This window comes from Poeciliopsis prolifica, unplaced genomic scaffold (assembly GCF_027474105.1).
Source record: "Poeciliopsis prolifica strain line A6 unplaced genomic scaffold, Auburn_PproV2 SCAFFOLD004, whole genome shotgun sequence".
Classification (NCBI taxonomy): Eukaryota; Metazoa; Chordata; class Actinopteri; order Cyprinodontiformes; family Poeciliidae; genus Poeciliopsis; species Poeciliopsis prolifica.
Window position 1 is genome coordinate 17,246,856 of NW_026562379.1, and position 19,446 is coordinate 17,266,301.

General features: G+C 36.9%; 1 protein-coding gene across 1 annotated transcript in view; it reads left to right on the forward strand.

Annotated features, from left to right (window-relative positions):
* Positions 1-1,502: 1,502 nt before the first annotated feature.
* Positions 1,503-19,446, forward strand: part of prx (periaxin) — a 31,251-nt gene continuing 13,307 nt past the window's right edge. Inside the window, exons 1-8 of the mRNA XM_055028108.1 lie at positions 1,503-1,617; positions 4,053-4,079; positions 14,554-14,609; positions 16,330-16,437; positions 17,033-17,158; positions 17,470-17,629; positions 18,671-18,864; positions 19,209-19,429. Of these exons, the coding sequence (XP_054884083.1) occupies positions 1,503-1,617; positions 4,053-4,079; positions 14,554-14,609; positions 16,330-16,437; positions 17,033-17,158; positions 17,470-17,629; positions 18,671-18,864; positions 19,209-19,429 (1,007 nt within the window). The remainder of the gene's footprint in view (positions 1,618-4,052; positions 4,080-14,553; positions 14,610-16,329; positions 16,438-17,032; positions 17,159-17,469; positions 17,630-18,670; positions 18,865-19,208; positions 19,430-19,446) is intronic.

Below are 19,446 nucleotides of genomic sequence, written 5' to 3' on the forward strand. Positions count from 1 at the left end.
AAAAGAGAGAGGTGTGGGAGCATCAGCTGTTACAATGTGTAACCGTGGCAACAAGGTATGTATTTTACAATTGGGATTAGCTGATTAGCATCTGAAAAGCTCAAATAATACTTGAACTCTGACCCCAGTTCCCAGAGAACTTGAATAGGAAGCTTTATGGATGCAAAGCAGAGAGAGGAGGAGGAAGTTCAAACCTTCCCTACCATCCATCACAGATCATATCCCCTACTCCAACATCTCTCTGCGCAGCTTTCTAACCAGGGTGCCAGTCAGAGATCTAAAGCCAATGAAATGGGTGAGCAGAGCTTGATAACAACTGATGGTGTCATCAAAATTTAAAAATGAGCTGTAAGCTTGTCATGACGGTTGAATCAGACATACAGCAACAGTCTTCAGTCAGAGGCCTCTTCAGATTGGTTGAAAGACTGACTGCTTCTGGAGAAAGCATCAACATCAGCAACTTCTTTGAAGATGAGTGGAGGATTTGAGTTTAACATTTTGTGTTTTTGATCAAATTAACTGAACTTGGGAGCTGAAACACTCCCAAGTTCAGTTTTTTTATATTATTATTATAGTTTAGTTTCATTTTGTTGAGACTTTTTGTTTTCATCTAATTCAATTAGTTTTTATTAGTTTTTACAGTGCTCGCTAGTTTTTGTTAGTCAAATATTGTTTTGATTTAGCTTTTAATAGTTATGGTCGTAGTTTTAGTTTCTTCATACATCGGTTAAGTTTTAGGTGCAGAATTCAAAAAGTATTGTTTTGTGATTATGTTTACATTGATTGGGTTGTAAATACTCAGCAGAAGATACTATTTTAATAGACTGTATCCATTTACTGACAACAATCAACAAACTTTTCCATTTTATGTGCTAGCATTAGCGCCGACAGCTGACATAAACTGGTTGGAAAAATAAAAATCAATTCCACATCAATTCAAAAGACTAACATATATTTATAAGCAGAAAAATTACGGATATGATATCTATAATTTCAGTATGTTTTAAGTAGTTTTATAAACACATATAATAATTCCAGTTAGTTATTGTTTTTCTCCATTAATTACCGTTTTATCAATTTCAGTTGTTGTTATTTTGTTAGTTTAGTTTACTATAATTACCTTGCTTGGGAACAAATGCACCAGTTGTTGGTGACTATCAATTTTTCATCAGGTTAATTGACTGCTGCTCTACAGCGACATCTAGTGGTCCCAGTTGAAAACAGGAAGTGTAAACAGTGTGAGCTGCATGCTGTCAGCCAGCTCTGATTTTCTGGCTCGTTTAAGTTCTGGTGGCGGCAGAGTTGTGTTCTGGTGAGACCTGCAGTAAAAATAGGTCACCGCAGTGTGAAATCATCAAAATAATTGAACTATAAATCAAAAATGACAAAATTATGTTTTACACCAATCAGACTCTCAGTCTCTGCCTCCCTGTGACTCCCAGCTCTTGTTTCGGGTCCAAGGCCTGTAAATCCAGGCTTTGTGTGGGAGCTGCATTGAAACAATGACCCTGTTAGCTGACCGAGAGCTGGCGGCCCGATCTGTGCTGACAGCATCTCCTCCCTCACAAACCGGCTGCTATCCGGATTTAAAACGAGAGGAAATGGCCAGCAGAGGAGGTAGAGAAGAGCAAGAGTAGCTCTACTTCAACATGTTTTTACTCAATTAAGAGTAATTTGGTAAAAAGTCTACTCAGTTACTGAGTAGCGGATCAAATTATCCATCATTTACTATTTAAAAATTACACAGTCAGATGGATGAAATATAAAGTTAAGTGGAAATTTTGGCATTTTAAGGACAAAAATGACAAAAAAAAAAAAGCAAAATCAGGCGAATCAGCTTTTCAATATCAATATGAGTTCAACACTTATTAGTTTCGTAAGTGATGAGCTCATAAAACTAATAAAAATTGCCTAAAGGGAAAAGTATTTGACTTTTAATAATCAGAAACTTTCCAAGTCTGTTTTAGAAAATATGTAAATTAATTTCAAGCTACATTTTTTTTTCTTTTTGCAAATTAGAAACTTGGAGCTAAAAAATGTTCAACATTTTTCTCAAAAGTTTCTCTGATTAATCTCAAAATTGTAGTTTTTTTTTTTTTTTTGGGTGGAAATTTGTTCCTTTTTTATTTGTTTCCAACTGCCATTCATTCCCTAATATTAGACTTTCTCACAGTTTGATTCAAAAGTGTGGTCTCTGTGTGCCGTTAAATGTTCCTAACAAATAAACAGCAACATTATTCCTTTTGCTTGGCTCCATTTCTGGTTGAATAAATAATTTAGGAAAAATAACACTCCCTCTCTGGGTCACATGAGGTACTTGGATCCAAAAGGATTCACGCTGCCAAGCAGAAATTTAGTTAGAGTTAAGCACATAAAATAAATCATTCAGCTCGCAGCTGCAGCTGCAGCTGCCTCCCTTAAATGCATCACACTTTCTCTAAAATAAGATCCAAGGCCTGCTGTTTCTATTTCCAGCTATTAGCCTTAAAATAACTTCTTAACCAGAGAGTCGCCGTGTGCTCAAACAGAGCTAATTCAGTAAAATCAGTTTTTTATTATTTTATACAAATCCATAACATAAAATGGCTTCTTTGACAAAAATACCAGTCATCTAGAGATGACTGGTATCACTGATTACAGCAACTGTAAAATAAACAGATATTCATCTACACTCATCATCAGCATGAATTCCTGTGACAGCATGTACATAGTAAAGAAGGAGTAAATTTCTGCCAAAAAAAAAACTCAGAATATTTTCTAAAAAAAATCATGGAAATTTCTGGCACTGGAAGTCATACATTTTGGGGGGGGAAATCTGAAATATTGACATTAATCTCTGATTTTTTTTTCTTTTGATTTTCAAATGTCAACAATATTTGACTCAAATTTATTTTTTTATTTTTTGAAAAAAAGCTGAACATTTGAGAGAAAAAGCTCAGAAATTTTGAGATTAATCTCTGAAATTTTCTAGGAAAAACATGAACATTTTCGACTATTAAAAATTTCTCTACAGAAAAGATTTTTCTGCAGAATTTCTGAAACTTATATAAAAGATTTTCTAAAACAAAACATGGACATTTCTGAGTTTCAAACACCAAAAAAGCTTTGACTTTTTAATATTGAAAAAGTCAAAAAATTCTAAATCTTTCCTAGAAAATTTGTAGAATTTTAGTTGAAATTTATCCTGGAGTTTTGATTTGATGTTTAAGAAATTCTTTAATCTTCATCACAACCATTTAACCAAAACACCTGGGTGGACATAGTCTCGCTTTCAAGGATGAAGTTCCTCCCCCACTCAGCTCCTTCAGACTAGCCAGCAGCAATTAGCAAACACCTGGTAGAGCGACTGAGCTCATCATAGGAACTACTTCTCAGTTCAACGTTGGTAATGTTAAAGGGTTAATAGAGGAGCCATGTTGAGATGACTTCTCAAAGGTGTATATACTATACTGTATATATATATATGTGTGTGTGTTTGTGTGTGTGTAAAAATATTTTTATAACAACTGAAGTTAACATAGTTACTTGATTCTGCTATAAAATAGCATAATGTGGCTGGAAAACATCCAGCAGTTTGTGCAAATAAAAGCATGATTAACTAAAGCTCCTTTAAATTGACATTTTAAATTTTCATTAATTTCTTTTTAATGATATAAAACATCTTCATAATGATGATGAGCACTTCTCTAAACAAGCCTGGTTCTGCTGCTTCGTCAAACTTTTTCCTGCTTTCCTCCCTCTTTTAATCGCTGGAAGGCTGCTCCGCCTCTCCCTGCCCAAATATGGGCGTGTCAGTCCGGCCTCCAGCCAATCAGCTGCCTGGATTCGTCCCTCCAACAGATGCCATGGGTTTGGGCCGGGCCTGAGTTTCAGTGAGGGGAGCAACAAGCTGGCTGAAGGGGCAAAGGGGAGCAGAGAGAGGGGGGAAACATATTTATGATTTAAATAGTAATAATTATAACAAGAAGGAGAAAAGCAGCAGAGTGATGTGAGGAAGGAAAACTGTTTTCTGCTGCTGCAGGTGGAGGTGTCTCACCTTTAAACCTCTGGAGGAAACACACTGAGGTTGGGAAGTAAAGGTAATTATCTATTTGTGATTTTTCAGCTAATTTAACAAAGCAGCAGCAGCAGAAACATTCAAACATTTTCATCTGACTCATTAATCTCTGGAAAGGTTGTTTAATTTAATGTTGCGTTTTGGCGGGACGGTTTACGCAGGAGTCTCCACTCTGCTGATTTTGGAGAGCATAACAATGGAGTGCTGTTTAAATGCTAAGACAGTTTTAGTTAGACAGCTGCCGCCTGTGTTTATTGCAACATGCCAGTGGCCGGGTACAAACACTCCAGCATTCACTCAGGGTTATGCTGTTTATTTGCAGCGTGACATGTCACTGGAATCTTGTTAAGCAACACTCCAGACGTTTAAATGTTTCATATTTTGATGATTATTTTTTGTGTCTTTTGCTATGTGCCACTTGAATAGTCAAAATATATTTACTTGGTTTTAAAAGCTGCGCCGCTTCTGGGTGTCGTTCTGTGAAATAGCTGCTTTCTGAATGTTAAACGGCGGCAGCAGCTGCAGGATGACGGTCATAGGATCTGTTTGGGCCCCAGTTCCAGCTCAAGCCCTCAGCCTGGTATGCGTGACGCCCCAAAGTGGGCGCAGCAGCCAAAACACTCTCTCTGCTGCAGAGGATCTCCGACGTTTCTGTGTCACCGTGTGACCTGATGCGTCCGCTGGCAGCTTTTATTTGCTGCAAAAACCTGATTTAAGACAGTGATAATCTGTCTTGAATTATCTGTTCATTTAAATTAGAAATTAACAGCAATAGTTTGGGTTATTTAGCTTTTTATCAAAGTCATATTTTCAACTTTTTATTCATTAATTTATATATTTTTAAACTAAATATTTTATTAACTGGCTAAATATTTTACAAATCAAATAACTAGTTAGCAAGCTAATTATATAGTTTGCACACCAACAAATACTAAGCTCAGAACAATATAATTAATTAGTGAGCTAAATATCTAACTAACAAACTAAGTATTTTGTTGGCAAAATACATATTTGGTTTGCTAACTTAAGTATTTAGTTGCAACCCACCTATTTAATTAGCAATCTAAATATATAGTTTGTAATCTATATATTTACTTGGAAAGCTAAATATTTAATTTCAAAGTAACTAGTTAGCAAGACAAACATCTATGTGACAAACTAAATGTTTAGCTAACTATATATTTAGAGAGAAAGCTAAGTAATTTGGTTTGTTTTATATTTAGATTGAAAATGTGACTTACTAGTTAATAACATGGTAAAGACAAAACTTTGACAAATGAACCTCCACTTTTTAATTGTTTTTTTTTATGACAGGCCAGATAATACAAATGATTTTTGCCAATTTTTGATTTTAACTTTACAAATGGCCTGTTCAACATCTCCCGCTGATCTTGACCTGTTTTTACAAAAGATGTGCAGAACTGATGGAGGCATACGTCAAAAAAACTGCAGCTGTGATTTAAATGAAACATGGCTCCACAAAGTGTTGACTCAGAGGGCTGAATACAAAAGCACTCCACACTTTTCAGATGATTAGTTTTAATTTTCCTGCTGTATCCCAATAATACGTACAGCAGCGTATTGGGGCCTTTGCGGGTAGAAAAAGAGGAGGCAGATTTCTGCCAAAAACTGAAATTTTGCAGAGCAAATAAGGTGATTTCTGTTTTTAACATTTTCCAGTTATTTGTATACTATACAACACACTGTATCCAAATAAAACACTTTAAAGTTTGTGGTTTGTATTGTAACAAAAAGTTAAATTAATACTTTTGTAATGCTGTCAAATCAACTGCTACTGTTTGGCATTGGTTGAAATATGCATTGATTCTGCAGAGCAGCAGGTAGTAGAAGGGAAATCCTTTCAGAAATGAGATGATGGATGATCATCAGTTTCCTGGCGACAAACTTTGGGCGGCGGGCGGCGGTTGGGTTTGGACCAGGACTCACGGGTCAAGTGGTGTCATGAGTTTACTTCATGAGGAAACGCCGCCTGACGTACGTTGGAGCGTGAACTTCTTTCAGACAAGGAAGGAAAACTTAAATAAACCAACAAACCCAGCTCACTTCAGGATTATATTGAAAAAAACTCTAGCTTCTGTTTCTGCATCTGATCCCATCAAACAACAGAAGCTGTTTGCGAGATGTGAATCGGTAAAATGTAACTCTGTTTCCTGTTTACATGGAGGCATTTCCTGTCCACAGGCAGACGCCTGCGGGTGTGCCGATGTTTAAGATTAGGGGGAACACCCTCTGATCTATCTCTGACAGATCTGGAAATTGTGCTGCTCGGAGGTTGCTCTTATCTAAAGAGGCTGGAGGCTTCCCGAAACGTTCTGCTCCTGCGGCCCCTGAGGGCGGCCATCTTGGATGGAGCTGCTGAGCATCGTGGCTTGTTTTAGCATCCATTCACCCAACTTATCGTTACTAAACATTTATTCACCTTAATCGAAATGTTAAATTGCCTCTAAGCAGCCAGTCAGGTCCTGCACTGGAACAACATAAAATCTTTAAGAGTATTTTTGTTCTACTTTCTAGTGCAAATATTTTATTACATTTGAATAAGACAAAACTAACTTACAAGTAACTTTTCAGCAAGAAATAGGAGCTTCTTTTAAGTAAGTCTTTTAATATTGATTTTTTAAGAAAAATCAATATTACTGGTAGATTACTGGTAATATTGATTGTACTGGTAGATTACTGGTGATATTGATTGTACTGGTAGATTACTGGTTATATTGATTGTACTGGTAGATTACTGGTGATATTGATTGTACTGGTAGATTACTGGTAATATTGATTGTACTGGTAGATTACTGGTGATATTGATTGTACTGGTAGATTACTGGTGATATTGATTGTACTGGTAGATTACTGGTAATATTGATTGTACTGGTAGATTACTGGTGATATTGATTGTACTGGTAGATTACTGGTTATATTGATTGTACTGGTAGATTACTGGTAATATTGATTGTACTGGTAGATTACTGGTAATATTGATTGTACTGGTAGATTACTGGTGATATTGATTGTACTGGTAGATTACTGGTAATATTGATTGTACTGGTAGATTACTGGTGATATTGATTGTACTGGTAGATTACTGGTGATATTGATTGTACTGGTAGATTACTGGTAATATTGATTGTACTGGTAGATTACTGGTGATATTGATTGTACTGGTAATATTGATTGTACTGGTAGATTACTGGTAATATTGATTGTACTGGTAGATTACTGGTGATATTGATTGTACTGGTAGATTACTGGTGATATTGATTGTACTGGTAGATTACTGGTGATATTGATTGTACTGGTAGATTACTGGTAATATTGTACTGGTAGATTACTGGTGATATTGATTGTACTGGTAATATTGATTGTACTGGTAGATTACTGGTAATATTGATTGTACTGGTAGATTACTGGTGATATTGATTGTACTGGTAGATTACTGGTAATATTGATTGTACTGGTAGATTACTGGTAATATTGATTGTACTGGTAGATTACTGGTAATATTGATTGTACTGGTAGATTACTGGTAATATTGATTGTACTGGTAGATTACTGGTGATATTGATTGTACTGGTAGATTACTGGTAATATTGATTGTACTGGTAGATTACTGGTGATATTGATTGTACTGGTAGATTACTGGTGATATTGATTGTACTGGTAGATTACTGGTGATATTGATTGTACTGGTAGATTACTGGTAATATTGATTGTACTGGTAGATTACTGGTGATATTGATTGTACTGGTAATATTGATTGTACTGGTAGATTACTGGTAATATTGATTGTACTGGTAGATTACTGGTGATATTGATTGTACTGGTAATATTGATTGTACTGGTAGATTACTGGTAATATTGATTGTACTGGTAGATTACTGGTGATATAGATTATGTCACTCCTTAGTATCTACCAGATTACTGGTAATATTGATTGTACTGGTAGATTACTGGTAATATTGATTGTACTGGTAGATTACTGGTAATATTGATTGTACTGGTAGATTACTGGTAATATTGATTGTACTGGTAGATTACTGGTGATATTGATTGTACTGGTAGATTACTGGTAATATTGATTGTACTGGTAGATTACTGGTGATATTGATTGTACTGGTAGATTACTGGTGATATTGATTGTACTGGTAGATTACTGGTGATATTGATTGTACTGGTAGATTACTGGTAATATTGATTGTACTGGTAGATTACTGGTGATATTGATTGTACTGGTAATATTGATTGTACTGGTAGATTACTGGTAATATTGATTGTACTGGTAGATTACTGGTGATATTGATTGTACTGGTAATATTGATTGTACTGGTAGATTACTGGTAATATTGATTGTACTGGTAGATTACTGGTAATATTGATTGTACTGGTAGATTACTGGTGATATTGATTGTACTGGTAGATTACTGGTAATATTGATTGTACTGGTAGATTACTGGTTATATTGATTGTACTGGTAGATTACTGGTAATATTGATTGTACTGGTAGATTACTGGTTATATTGATTGTACTGGTAGATTATTCCACTTATTTCAAATTGAATGGCGCTGTGCCGTTTCCTGGCAACCCTGGCCAAGCCCAGCCCGTTACCTAGCAACCCACTTTTAGTTCCACCAGCAGATTATGTCACTCGTTAGGTGATGTCACTCGTTAGATTATGTCACTCGTTAGGTGATGTCACTCGTTAGGTGATGTCACTCGTTAGATTATGTCACTCGTTAGGCGATGTCACTCGTTAGATGATGTCACTCGTTAGATTATGTCACTCGTTAGGTGATGCTCATTAGATGATGTCACTCGTTAGGTTATGTCACTCGTTAGATTATGTCACTCGTTAGGTGATGTCACTCGTTAGATGATGTCACTCGTTAGGTGATGTCACTCGTTAGATGATGTCACTCGTTAGGCGATGTCACTCGTTAGATGATGTCACTCGTTAGATTATGTCACTCGTTAGATGATGTCACTCGTTAGATGATGTCACTCGTTAGATTATGTCACTCGTTAGGCGATGTCACTCGTTAGATTATGTCACTCGTTAGGTGATGTCACTCGTTAGGTGATGTCACTCGTTAGATTATGTCACTCGTTAGGTGATGTCACTCGTTAGATTATGTCACTCGTTAGGTGATGTCACTCGTTAGGTGATGTCACTCGTTAGATGATGTCACTCGTTAGATTATGTCACTCGTTAGGTGATGTCACTCGTTAGATGATGTCACTCGTTAGATGATGTCACTCGTTAGATTATGTCACTCGTTAGGTGATGTCACTCGTTAGGTGATGTCACTTGTTAGATTATGTCACTCGTTAGGTGATGTCACTCGTTAGATGATGTCACTCGTTAGATTATGTCACTCGTTAGGTGATGTCACTCGTTAGATGATGTCACTCATTAGATGATGTCACTCGTTAGCAGTGAAATAATCTGCCAGACAAACTGGTACTTTAAAAAATAAATAAATTTATGAATTATTGACTTAAAATGAGTTTCTGTATTTTGCTGACAAATGAGTTGTGTTTTATTTTAAGTGTATAAAAATATTATTTTCCTAGAACTGACCGAAAATCAAAAATAGTTGGTAAGATTTTGTGTGTTTGGATGAATAATGTCTTTTTGTACCCAAATACTGCATGCAGATTTTGTTCATGAAAATGGAAAAGGTTTCCTTCTGTCACTTTTCTGAGATTTCAAAACGTTGGGTTTTTCATGCTACAAATTATTTCAGTACAATGACAAAAACAAACTTGTTTCTTGCAAAAATATCTTCTTAAAGTTGAAATAACACAAAATTAACTTACAAATATCTGTTCAGCATTTTGGATTACATTTTTCCCAAAAGTGAAATAATCTGTCACTTTTTGGTCAATATTACGGAATTATTCACTTAAACCAAGTCTTCTCTGATATTTTAGAGACTTCAGCTTAAGTTTTGAGTTCAGGAGTCTGAAAGATAACGTTACCGGATAAATGATTCCTCTGAGACGTGTTGGGAACATGGAGAGCTGCATTCAGCCATCTGATGTGTTTACAGTTAGCGTAGCGCCCGGAATAGAAACAGCTTCCCCTCCTCCGGTCGTGTGATTGTCCTAAAATTAGATCCAAAAGAAAAAAACTAAACAACTTTTTGTGCTATCTGCCCAGACTGCCACCAATTGTGAGAAAGTTCAACAGTATTTCCTGAGTGTGAACTCCTGCGCACGTGGGAGAGGAGAAAACATTTTTGTGTTTGCTATCTGGTTTCTGCTGATAATGCCTCGCTCTACAAATAAATCCCAAACATGTCCTCAGCCGTCTGTCATGCGCTGGAGGAGGCGTTATTATCAACCGATTAAAGCTCAGCGTGGGGCTTGTTTTCTTTGGGCCGACAGCTCCAGTCGCTCCAGTTCAGGCAGAGCTGAGCCAACCAGGCGTCTCTGCCGGGTCCACAGACCTGGAGAAACCTCAGAGACGGGTCAGGACCTTTATTCAGATGACCTCTGGTTTGACCTCTGCTCAGGCAAACAGAGAAGACGGCTCGTGAAGTGACAGGGTGAATTTGGGAGCATCTGTTTGGACATTATAAGAGACATGAATCGTGGAATGCAAACACATGATGGAATAGAGATATTGTAGATAGAAAAAAACAAACCCAGAAACTTTATTTAATCTCAAAAATGTTCTATAAAAATGGAAAATGTCCAAGTTTCAAAATTCAAAGCTTTTCAACTTTTGGAAAATTTTCAAGTTTAATAATTTAAACTTTTTGACTTTTATGTTTGAAACTTTTCTAAGTTTCAGAGGAAAAAAAAAATTGACTTTTGCAAAAACATTTTTTAAAAATTGGTTTCAAAAGTAAAAAAAAAATATTTTTGGGAAATTTTCAAATTTTAAAACTTTAAAATGTTTGAAAATTTTCCAAATTTCAAAAGTCAAAATTTTTCATTTTTGTAAATTTAGGGGGGTTTTCTTTACAAAATTTCTTAAGCTAAAAAATTATGTTTTTAGCAAATTTTTGAGTTTTCAAACTTTTCTTTTTCAGTTTTTTGAAGAAAAATCAGAAATTCTTTTAGAAAATATTTTTTACCAAAATTATGTTGCACGTTGTCATAAGTTTCTCTCAGCTTCCTGTTTGCAAACAGGAAGTGAAAAGAACAGAGCAGAATGGCTTACCAAAGTAAAACAGGAAAATATCATTTAGAAATTCAAACTGAAGACATCAAATCAGCTGATTGAACAAAATCCATTAAATGTCATTTGTCATTCACAACCTTCCTCTAAAACACTGAAAGCTCACAGAGGGAAAGATGGAGGCTGACACAAACGGAAATGTTTCCTCTTTCAGACTTTATGAGGAATAACTGGCTGAGTCGCTTCAGGGCTTTTTAAACTCTTTTCTGCTAATAAAAGCAGCCGCAATAACAAACCTGCTGCAGACGAGTTAATCCTGCTGCAGTTAGACAAACTGCGGCTCCAGCTCTCCTCGCCTTCCTTATCTTCAGGTTCACAACTTCATAAGCAGCCGGGCTTCGGCGACATGTCGCAGCCGCCGGCGTGACTCATAAGAAGGTTTTACACTTTTTTGCTCTAAAAATTTCAGTTTAAGAAAATGTGCCTGCAGAAATAGTCGCGGTAACGTCAACATGTCAGATTATTTTCCAAATGTTTTTCTTCTGTTTTCTGTGGGAGAAGTGAGGAAGGAAAGATGAAGAAGATCCATATTCATTTTTAAAACCATTCTCAACAATTTATAACAGGATTTTGGTGTAAATGTTTTTCTAGTTCGAATTGCAAACCTTTCAAACTCAGAAATTTCCCCTTTTTTCCTAAAAAAATCTCAGATCAATAAGAAAATGACTGATTTCTAGCAAATCTTCCACTTTTAATACTTCTGTGGAAGAAAACTTTTCCAGAATAATCTTTATATCAAAACTTTAGTTGTTTTTTTTTTACAGCAGATTTGGGACATGTCAAAAAGTTCCACTTTTTATTGATATAATATTTTATTTTTAATATTTTTTCAGATTTTGTTTTCTCTTTTTTTAAATCTATAATGGCCCTGACACATCATCATAATTTAAGCTTCACTTAACAAAGGCAGCTATAAATATTTGCAACAGATTTTCTCCATCAGTGCAGAAACAGAAAATCTGCCAAACTAAAATAAATGAGTTATTTCAAATCAGTGGACGTGTAAATATCTTAAGACAGAGAAATAAATGAGGAAATTGTTGAGTGAAACCTGCTTTTAATGACTGAAGTGAGTTTAGGTGGAAAATATCTGCAGTTCCTGCTGATTAGAGATTGTCACGGCTGCTGCATCTGCATGAAATATGCAGGAGGTCGGAGGTCAAAGCTCTCTCTGGCATTTGCTGGGTGTGTTCAGGCCTGCAGATGTGAGTCGGATCTATAATAAGATTGAGATGTGAGGCATTTCAGATCATCGCCTCGTCCTGCGCCGCTCCACCGTTCCTCAGCTGCACCCAGGGGGCGCCGCCTCCTTCACCTGCTGCTGTCCGTCCTGCCTGCAAATCAGCAGCAAACATGTATAAATCTCCCATCTCAACTTTATTGTTTCCACTCTTTTTCTGAGAAACGTTAATATTTTTTGTTCCTTTGCTTCATTCTTTAAGATAAATTTACTGTTTTGCATTGACGGCTGCAGTAAATGTGATGCGTTGTTTTTTTTTTTAAGTGTTGGACTCCTGGTATCTCCAGCTGATACACCACGCTGGAATATACGCACAAATTTACACACTCGGATCGGTTTTCCTCTTCACACACATAGCAGAGCTAAGGCAGTTAAAAAAGAGATCACATGAAGAAGACAGGACTCTGAAGAATGAGATGTATGCAGTGCATGAGCTGCAACTACGACAGCATATCAGAGCCAAAACACGAGAACATTTTCTCCAAAAATCTGAGAAATCTTGAGATGAATCCCAGAAAATTTAGAGAAAAAACATGAACATTTTCTGATACTGAAAAATTGGAAAGTTGTGAGATAAACTCAGAAATCTTGAGCTGAATCTTAGACATTTTCTAGAAGGAACAGGACAATTTATGAGTCAAAAAAGTCAAATATTTGTGATAAAACTGAAATTGTGAGATTTCTATGAACTATGATGGTGTTTTAATGCCATGGTTCATAAAAAATGGGTAAATTTTGTGCAAATCTCTGACCTCAGAATCTCTGAGAATTTGCAAGAAAAAAGATTTTTCTCACAAATTTTCTAGAAGAAACATAGAAATGTCTGAGCTCCAAAAGCTCCAAATTTGCTTTAAAAAATGTAGATTAATCTAAAAAATTTTCTCAAAAAATTGGGAAATTTCCAAAGTTAAAAATTTCAGACATCAGCTAAACCTCTTCATAACTTTCTAATATTTACATCAAACCCGATTTTATAATGATTTTGTTTAAGGATCAGAAAAAAAAACACTTTTCCTTTTGAAGTTTTGTTTTTCAGAGCTAAATTGTCCAAATATTTCCATACACAATGCACAAAAAAGCAATATTTTCAATTCTAAATCCATTTTGCTGCTAAATTATTGAGTAAATAAACATGAGCTAATCAAAAATATTTATTGTTCTGTTATTTGGATTATTTAACCATCAAATTGGTGCAAGGTTTTGTTATACTAATTTAGCTTTCAGGTGGAAATTAAACTTAATTAGATGTATGGACTGTGGACGCTAACATTAGCATTAGCATCTATGCAAGTGCCACATGTTTAGCATTGAGATGCTATTATAGGCTAACTTCTTTTAGCACAACTTGAGCACAACAATCGTCCAGGCAGAACGTTTTTGAGAGCCGAGTGGAGCGGCTTGGTTGCTCTTCGCTGTTAGCGGAAGAAGCTTGTGCGTCCAAGTTACGGCTGCACTAGAAACGTGTGGATGCAAAGGTTCCGCTTTGCTAGAACTGAAAGAAAAGGTGATTAATTGCATTAAAGTAATGCAATGAATTGTCTGATATGCAGATATAGAAATTAAATTATTCTCTTCACTTTTTTAAGTAAAAAAAACTTGGACTCAGTAAGAATTTTCTCTTGGTGAGACAAATTTTTGCAGTTTTTATCTGCAGTGGCTTTGTTTATCACGCCTTATTGTTTGCCCACATGTCCAAATGATAATTTTTTATGAGCAGGTCGCCGTTCCCCATTGGTTGTTTGCTCTGTTTCTTATCAGCCAGACTTTATGTGAGCTGCGTTAGCTTGTTGGAGGAGTTGTGTAAACGGCTCAGGCTCATGTAGCCGACTCAGAGGAATGACCGACGCTACGGAAAGAATGTAAAGACCGCCAGAAGCTTGAAGCTGCTGGCCTTGCTTCTATATCAGACCCTTTAGCTTCACATGCTTAGCCTGACATGAACACCACAGTCTTCAGAGTTCTGCTGGGAGCCAATTACTGCTAAACTGTTTTATTAGGTCATAATTATTTACTCCTCTCGAGTTTTTCTGACGTTTTATTTTATGTTTCAGACTCTGACATTGACCAAGAGGACAGCCATGTTTACAGCCAGGCCAGAAATCAAGCCGTGAGTAAACAAACACATTGACTCACAATATCTGGACTCAAGTATTGATGTTTTGGAGACATTTTTAATCAGAAAGGTTGGTTCTTGTGTGCAGTCCAGGACAAACTGGTGGAGTTTAATTTAGATCTGCTTTGGAAATGTTTGAAGGTGAAGTGGATCGGATCACATTTTTACTCACCTAAAAGTAAAACGTCTACTCAAGAACTGAGTAACTGGTCAAATTATCTGTCATTTAATATTAAAAAAATTACATCATCAGACAGATTAGATGGAAGGTTAAATGCAAATTTTGGTATTTTAAGGATGAAAATGACAATAATTTATATAAGTAACAAAATCAGGCTAAATGAAATGTTTCCAAATCTGTTTATGAAATTAAAAAACTGAAGAAACTTTAACAGAAACTGCAGGTGTGTTTCTGGATCTGGTGAACTTTTGGTTAAAATTTGTTTGTTTTTCATTCAGAGGGAAGAAAATCCAGAAATTTTACCCCAAAGTAGAAATACTTAATTTCTTCTTAAAATACAGCGTAAAATAGTCTTAAAAGTACATTTTTTTAAAAGTTACTCCAGTTAATGTAACTAGTTACTGCCCCACTCTACTTACATCTACTTGGGTGATTTTTAAGGGGAAGGTTCATGTCCTAAACATTTTCAAGTTAGCAAAAAAGCAACAGAGCTAAATGGAAAATTAGCAGATTAGCTAATTAGCTTAGCCACTACAGCTAGCAGCTGGCACTTAGCAAATTACCTCATTCTAATCATCTAGTTATTGAAATTTTGTGCCAATTTTGGTCTAGAAAATGTAGCTGTTGTTTGAATTAGGTGAACACACACGAGGTTAGCTTTTTGTTTTTCTCTTGCATGTTGAAGAGTGGCGTCAACAAATAAGCAGTTATAGAAAAAGAAAGAAAATCAAAGTGGATGAAACTGGGCTGAACTCTGCGTCTCATGCAGGAGTAATTCTAACAGGATCACTATTTTAGGACAGGAAACCCGCTGCCGCGTTGCCGGTCACACCAGCAACGTGTCGCGACGCAATGTTTTCACAGGATTTACTGTGTACGAGTTCATGAGACAAAAAGTGGAAGGAGATATGGCAGACGGGGTCATGACACGCTTCCTCCAGAACGGGAGGAAGAGGTGAAGCGATCCGAATCCCGCTCAGCCGAAAGGCAGCAAACCCAGTGGAACCAGAGCAGGAGTTTATAGTTTTATTTTCAGAACTCTTCAATCTACATTTAATCAACAGGTTGACGTTTTATTGATTTTATTGATCTGTACAGGTGAGACATTGTGATTGGATTTTCATTTCAATCACACCAAGAATGTTTGAGTTTCCAAAGATTGGAGACTCTTCTGGTTCTGGTTCTGGTTCTGGTTCTGGCCTGCTCTTCACCCCCAGAACCAGAACCAAGTATGGAGGAGAAGCATTCAGCTCTATAGAAGCATATATGTGCCATAAATCTGGAGTAAACTACAGAAAACTGCTGAAACATTGAGTTCATCTGGTTAGAGTTTAATTTGATTAATAATAAATGGAAAATTCACCAACATATTTGGTGTTTATTGATCATTTTAACGATGGCGCTAACAAAATATGATTTCTGTTATTATCTGATGTTTTTTTTTCATGATGTGAAGCACTTTGAACGGTCGTGCTGCTGAAATTTTCTATACAAATAAACTTGATTGATTGATTGATGGATTTCTGCATATAGGTGAAAGACAAGCGTCGGTCTCCCCCCTCCAACAGATCGCCATCGGCCTCGCAGCGCAACCCTCACCACAGCGGCACCGCGGACGACCAGGAGAGTCCAGAGAGAGTGGTGAGACACATTACACCACTCTTACGAACAAACGAACAGATTCAAGGTTCCTAAGCCCAGACGGATGTGAGTAAAGTACCTGAAAATGACTAAGCTTCAGTTATTACAGCAGGAAACTAGAGATCAGCCTGAAATCTGGGTCTGAACATTCAGAGCTACATAAAGACAGTTATAAAGTCGACCTTCTGTCACCTGAAGAATCTGCTGCTGGTAATCTGACTAAAACCAGGAAGATGGAGCACATAAACCCAGTTCTACACTGAGAGAATGAACTTTAAAATACTGTTGTTAGTTTATATGTCACTGAATGGTTTAAAGGCATAAAAGATCTGCTGGTGTTGTATCAACCTTCCAGACCTCTCAAGTTTTCTGCTTCTGGTTCTGGTCTGCACCCAGAACCGGAACCAAACATGGAGAAGCAGCATTTAGCTTCTATGCACCACAAATCTGGAACAAACTTTCTGAAAACTGCAGTTTTTCTTAAATTTGTGCCAGTTTTCCTTTGACGAAGCCATTACTTTCACATTATTGATCGCCTAAGATAAATGCTACGTTCAGTCGACCATAAAGTGTGATTTTTATTTTCTGTCTGCAGGTGCAGAAGGAGAAACTACATGCAGAGCTGAAGCAGGTGTTGAGTCAGAAAAGAAGTAACTTACGAGAGTCGACCTGCAAACTGGCTGAAGCAGAGATGGATTCAGAGTCTGCAGAGGAACAGACAGTAAGCAGGGCAACATTAATCACACATTTTGATTCATAAATGGGTTTTCAACAATCATCCAGTTATAGGTCTGTGTTTTTGAGTTTAAAAAAAGTTTAAAATAGGCAGAAATGTGAAAATATGACTGTCATTGTAAATGTGTTCTTGGAAAACATTAACAATCCAAAAACACCAGCAATAAAGTCTTTAAAAACAGCAAATATTAAAAATAAACCGTGCTCGGTCTGGTGGAAACCCTGCAACACCAAACCCACATAAAAACATCTGCAGCGTATCTGGACGTGAGGATTTGTTTTTCCTGTGTTTGTCAGAGTGTGGAGGAAATCTCCAAGGCTGTGGAGATCGTGGTGGAGACGGAGGCGGAGGCCGGAGCCAGCGGCTACAGCGTGACGGGTGGAGGACAGCACGGCATCTTCGTCAAAGACGTCCTCAAAGACTCTCCGGCTGCGAAACACCTGAGTCTGCAGCAAGGTACCATTTTCCCCGCACTACAGGGAGCACCGGATTATAAGGCACGCCCTCGATGAATAGTCTATTTTCAATCTTTTTTTATATATAAAGCGATCCGGACTGTGAGGCGTGTTTGTAACCCTTCAGGTCCAATAGGTTGATTCAGATTTACTGTATTTATTCTAACAAAAAAGGAAATAAAGCTGCTGGCTAACTTCAGTCCAGCAGCTTCAGTTACAGACAGCAACGGAAAAATATTGTGCAGTGGTATTTAACATAAATTCATGTCATTAATCCACATAAATAATCCCATCTTTAACATAAATAACAATGAATGTGTTTTAGTACAGGAAATAAAATCACACAAGATTATCACACAGCTCATAACTGAAACACTGGTTTGTATAACAACAGGAAAACTAGTTAAAATGCATCTTAACTGAACATAACTTCAGATTTATGTCAAATTCTGCACCAAAACTGGTGAATTTTTGCTGATTCACAGGGAATGCTTTGCGACCAGTAGCTCATTCGTGTGATTAGTTTGTGAGATTATGCCAAAAATGTTGAGAGCAATCTCAGAAATTTACTGGAAATTTCTGAATTTCAAACGTCAACATGTTTTCTTTTGAAAACTCTCAAGTTTTCTAGAAAATTTCTGAGATTAATCACAAGATTTCTGAGTTTTTGTTAGAAATTTTCTCCTTTTTCCTATCAACAAAGACCCGAATACTCCGTCGTAAAAATCCCTCTCGTGTTTTGTATGTAATATAAACATTGGCCTACTTTAGCTGCCTGATTTTAGGTTTTTTTTTTTGTTTTTGTTTTTTTTACAAACAAAAAGTTTGGACACCCCTGAACTTTAACCTACAGCACCGATTAACTTCTCAAATGAAATTTGAATTCAAATTTACAGGCTGCAAGTGAGTTATCAATTCAATTATCTTCAGAAACTGACTCCTTGTCTTCATTTTCCTCATGCCTGTGTCAAAATAAAGGTTGGTTTTATAATACTTTGGTATTTTCTGATGTACTGATTGATTTATTATCTCCTCTCTGAAGGTGACCAGCTGCTGAGTGCGAAGGTCTACTTTGACAACGTGCGCTATGAGGACGCGCTGAAGATCCTTCAGTGTGCAGAGCCATATAAGGTCAGCTTCCAGGTCAAGAGGACCGTTCCTAAAGCTGACATCAGCGTCCGGCCAAGAGTTCCCAGCCTGGAGGTCAAAGGTCCCAAGGCCAAGATGGCTAAAATGGTAAGGAGTAACGGGTTGACCTAATAGTTCTGTTTTCGAACCAAACTTGGAGAGAAATAACTAAATGTTCTCTCTCTACTGCTCCTGACTTTTACTTGAACCGTTCCAGTTGTTTTAGATCCCCCTCCATGTTTGCATCTCCTCGCTTTCTGATTGGCTCCGTGTCACATTCAACAGGCTGCGTTTTCAGAAATAACTCCACTATAACTACAATATCGTTCCAAAACAATCCAACAAAAATATCCTTTTAGATAGGTTCAGCAAAAAAAAGTTGTTTGAAACTTGTTCAAACTGTGTTTATATGCTAAAATGCCACATTCAGAAAATTTGCTTTTCTGATCTAGAGTGTGAAAGGCATGAAGCCGTTCAAGATCCAGAAGAAAAGAGGGGGTCGTTTTGGTCTGAAGAGGCTGAAAGAGAAGCGTAAGGAGGAGCTGGTGATCGAGGGAACGCCTCCACCCGCTGAAGTTGACGTGGAGTTTTCACTTCCTAAGTTCAACCAGAGGAAAAGTGACGTAGAGGTCAGAGGAACAGGAAGCTTTGCAAAGGCAAAAAGGAGGATCGGGTTAGTTTGACTCCAAC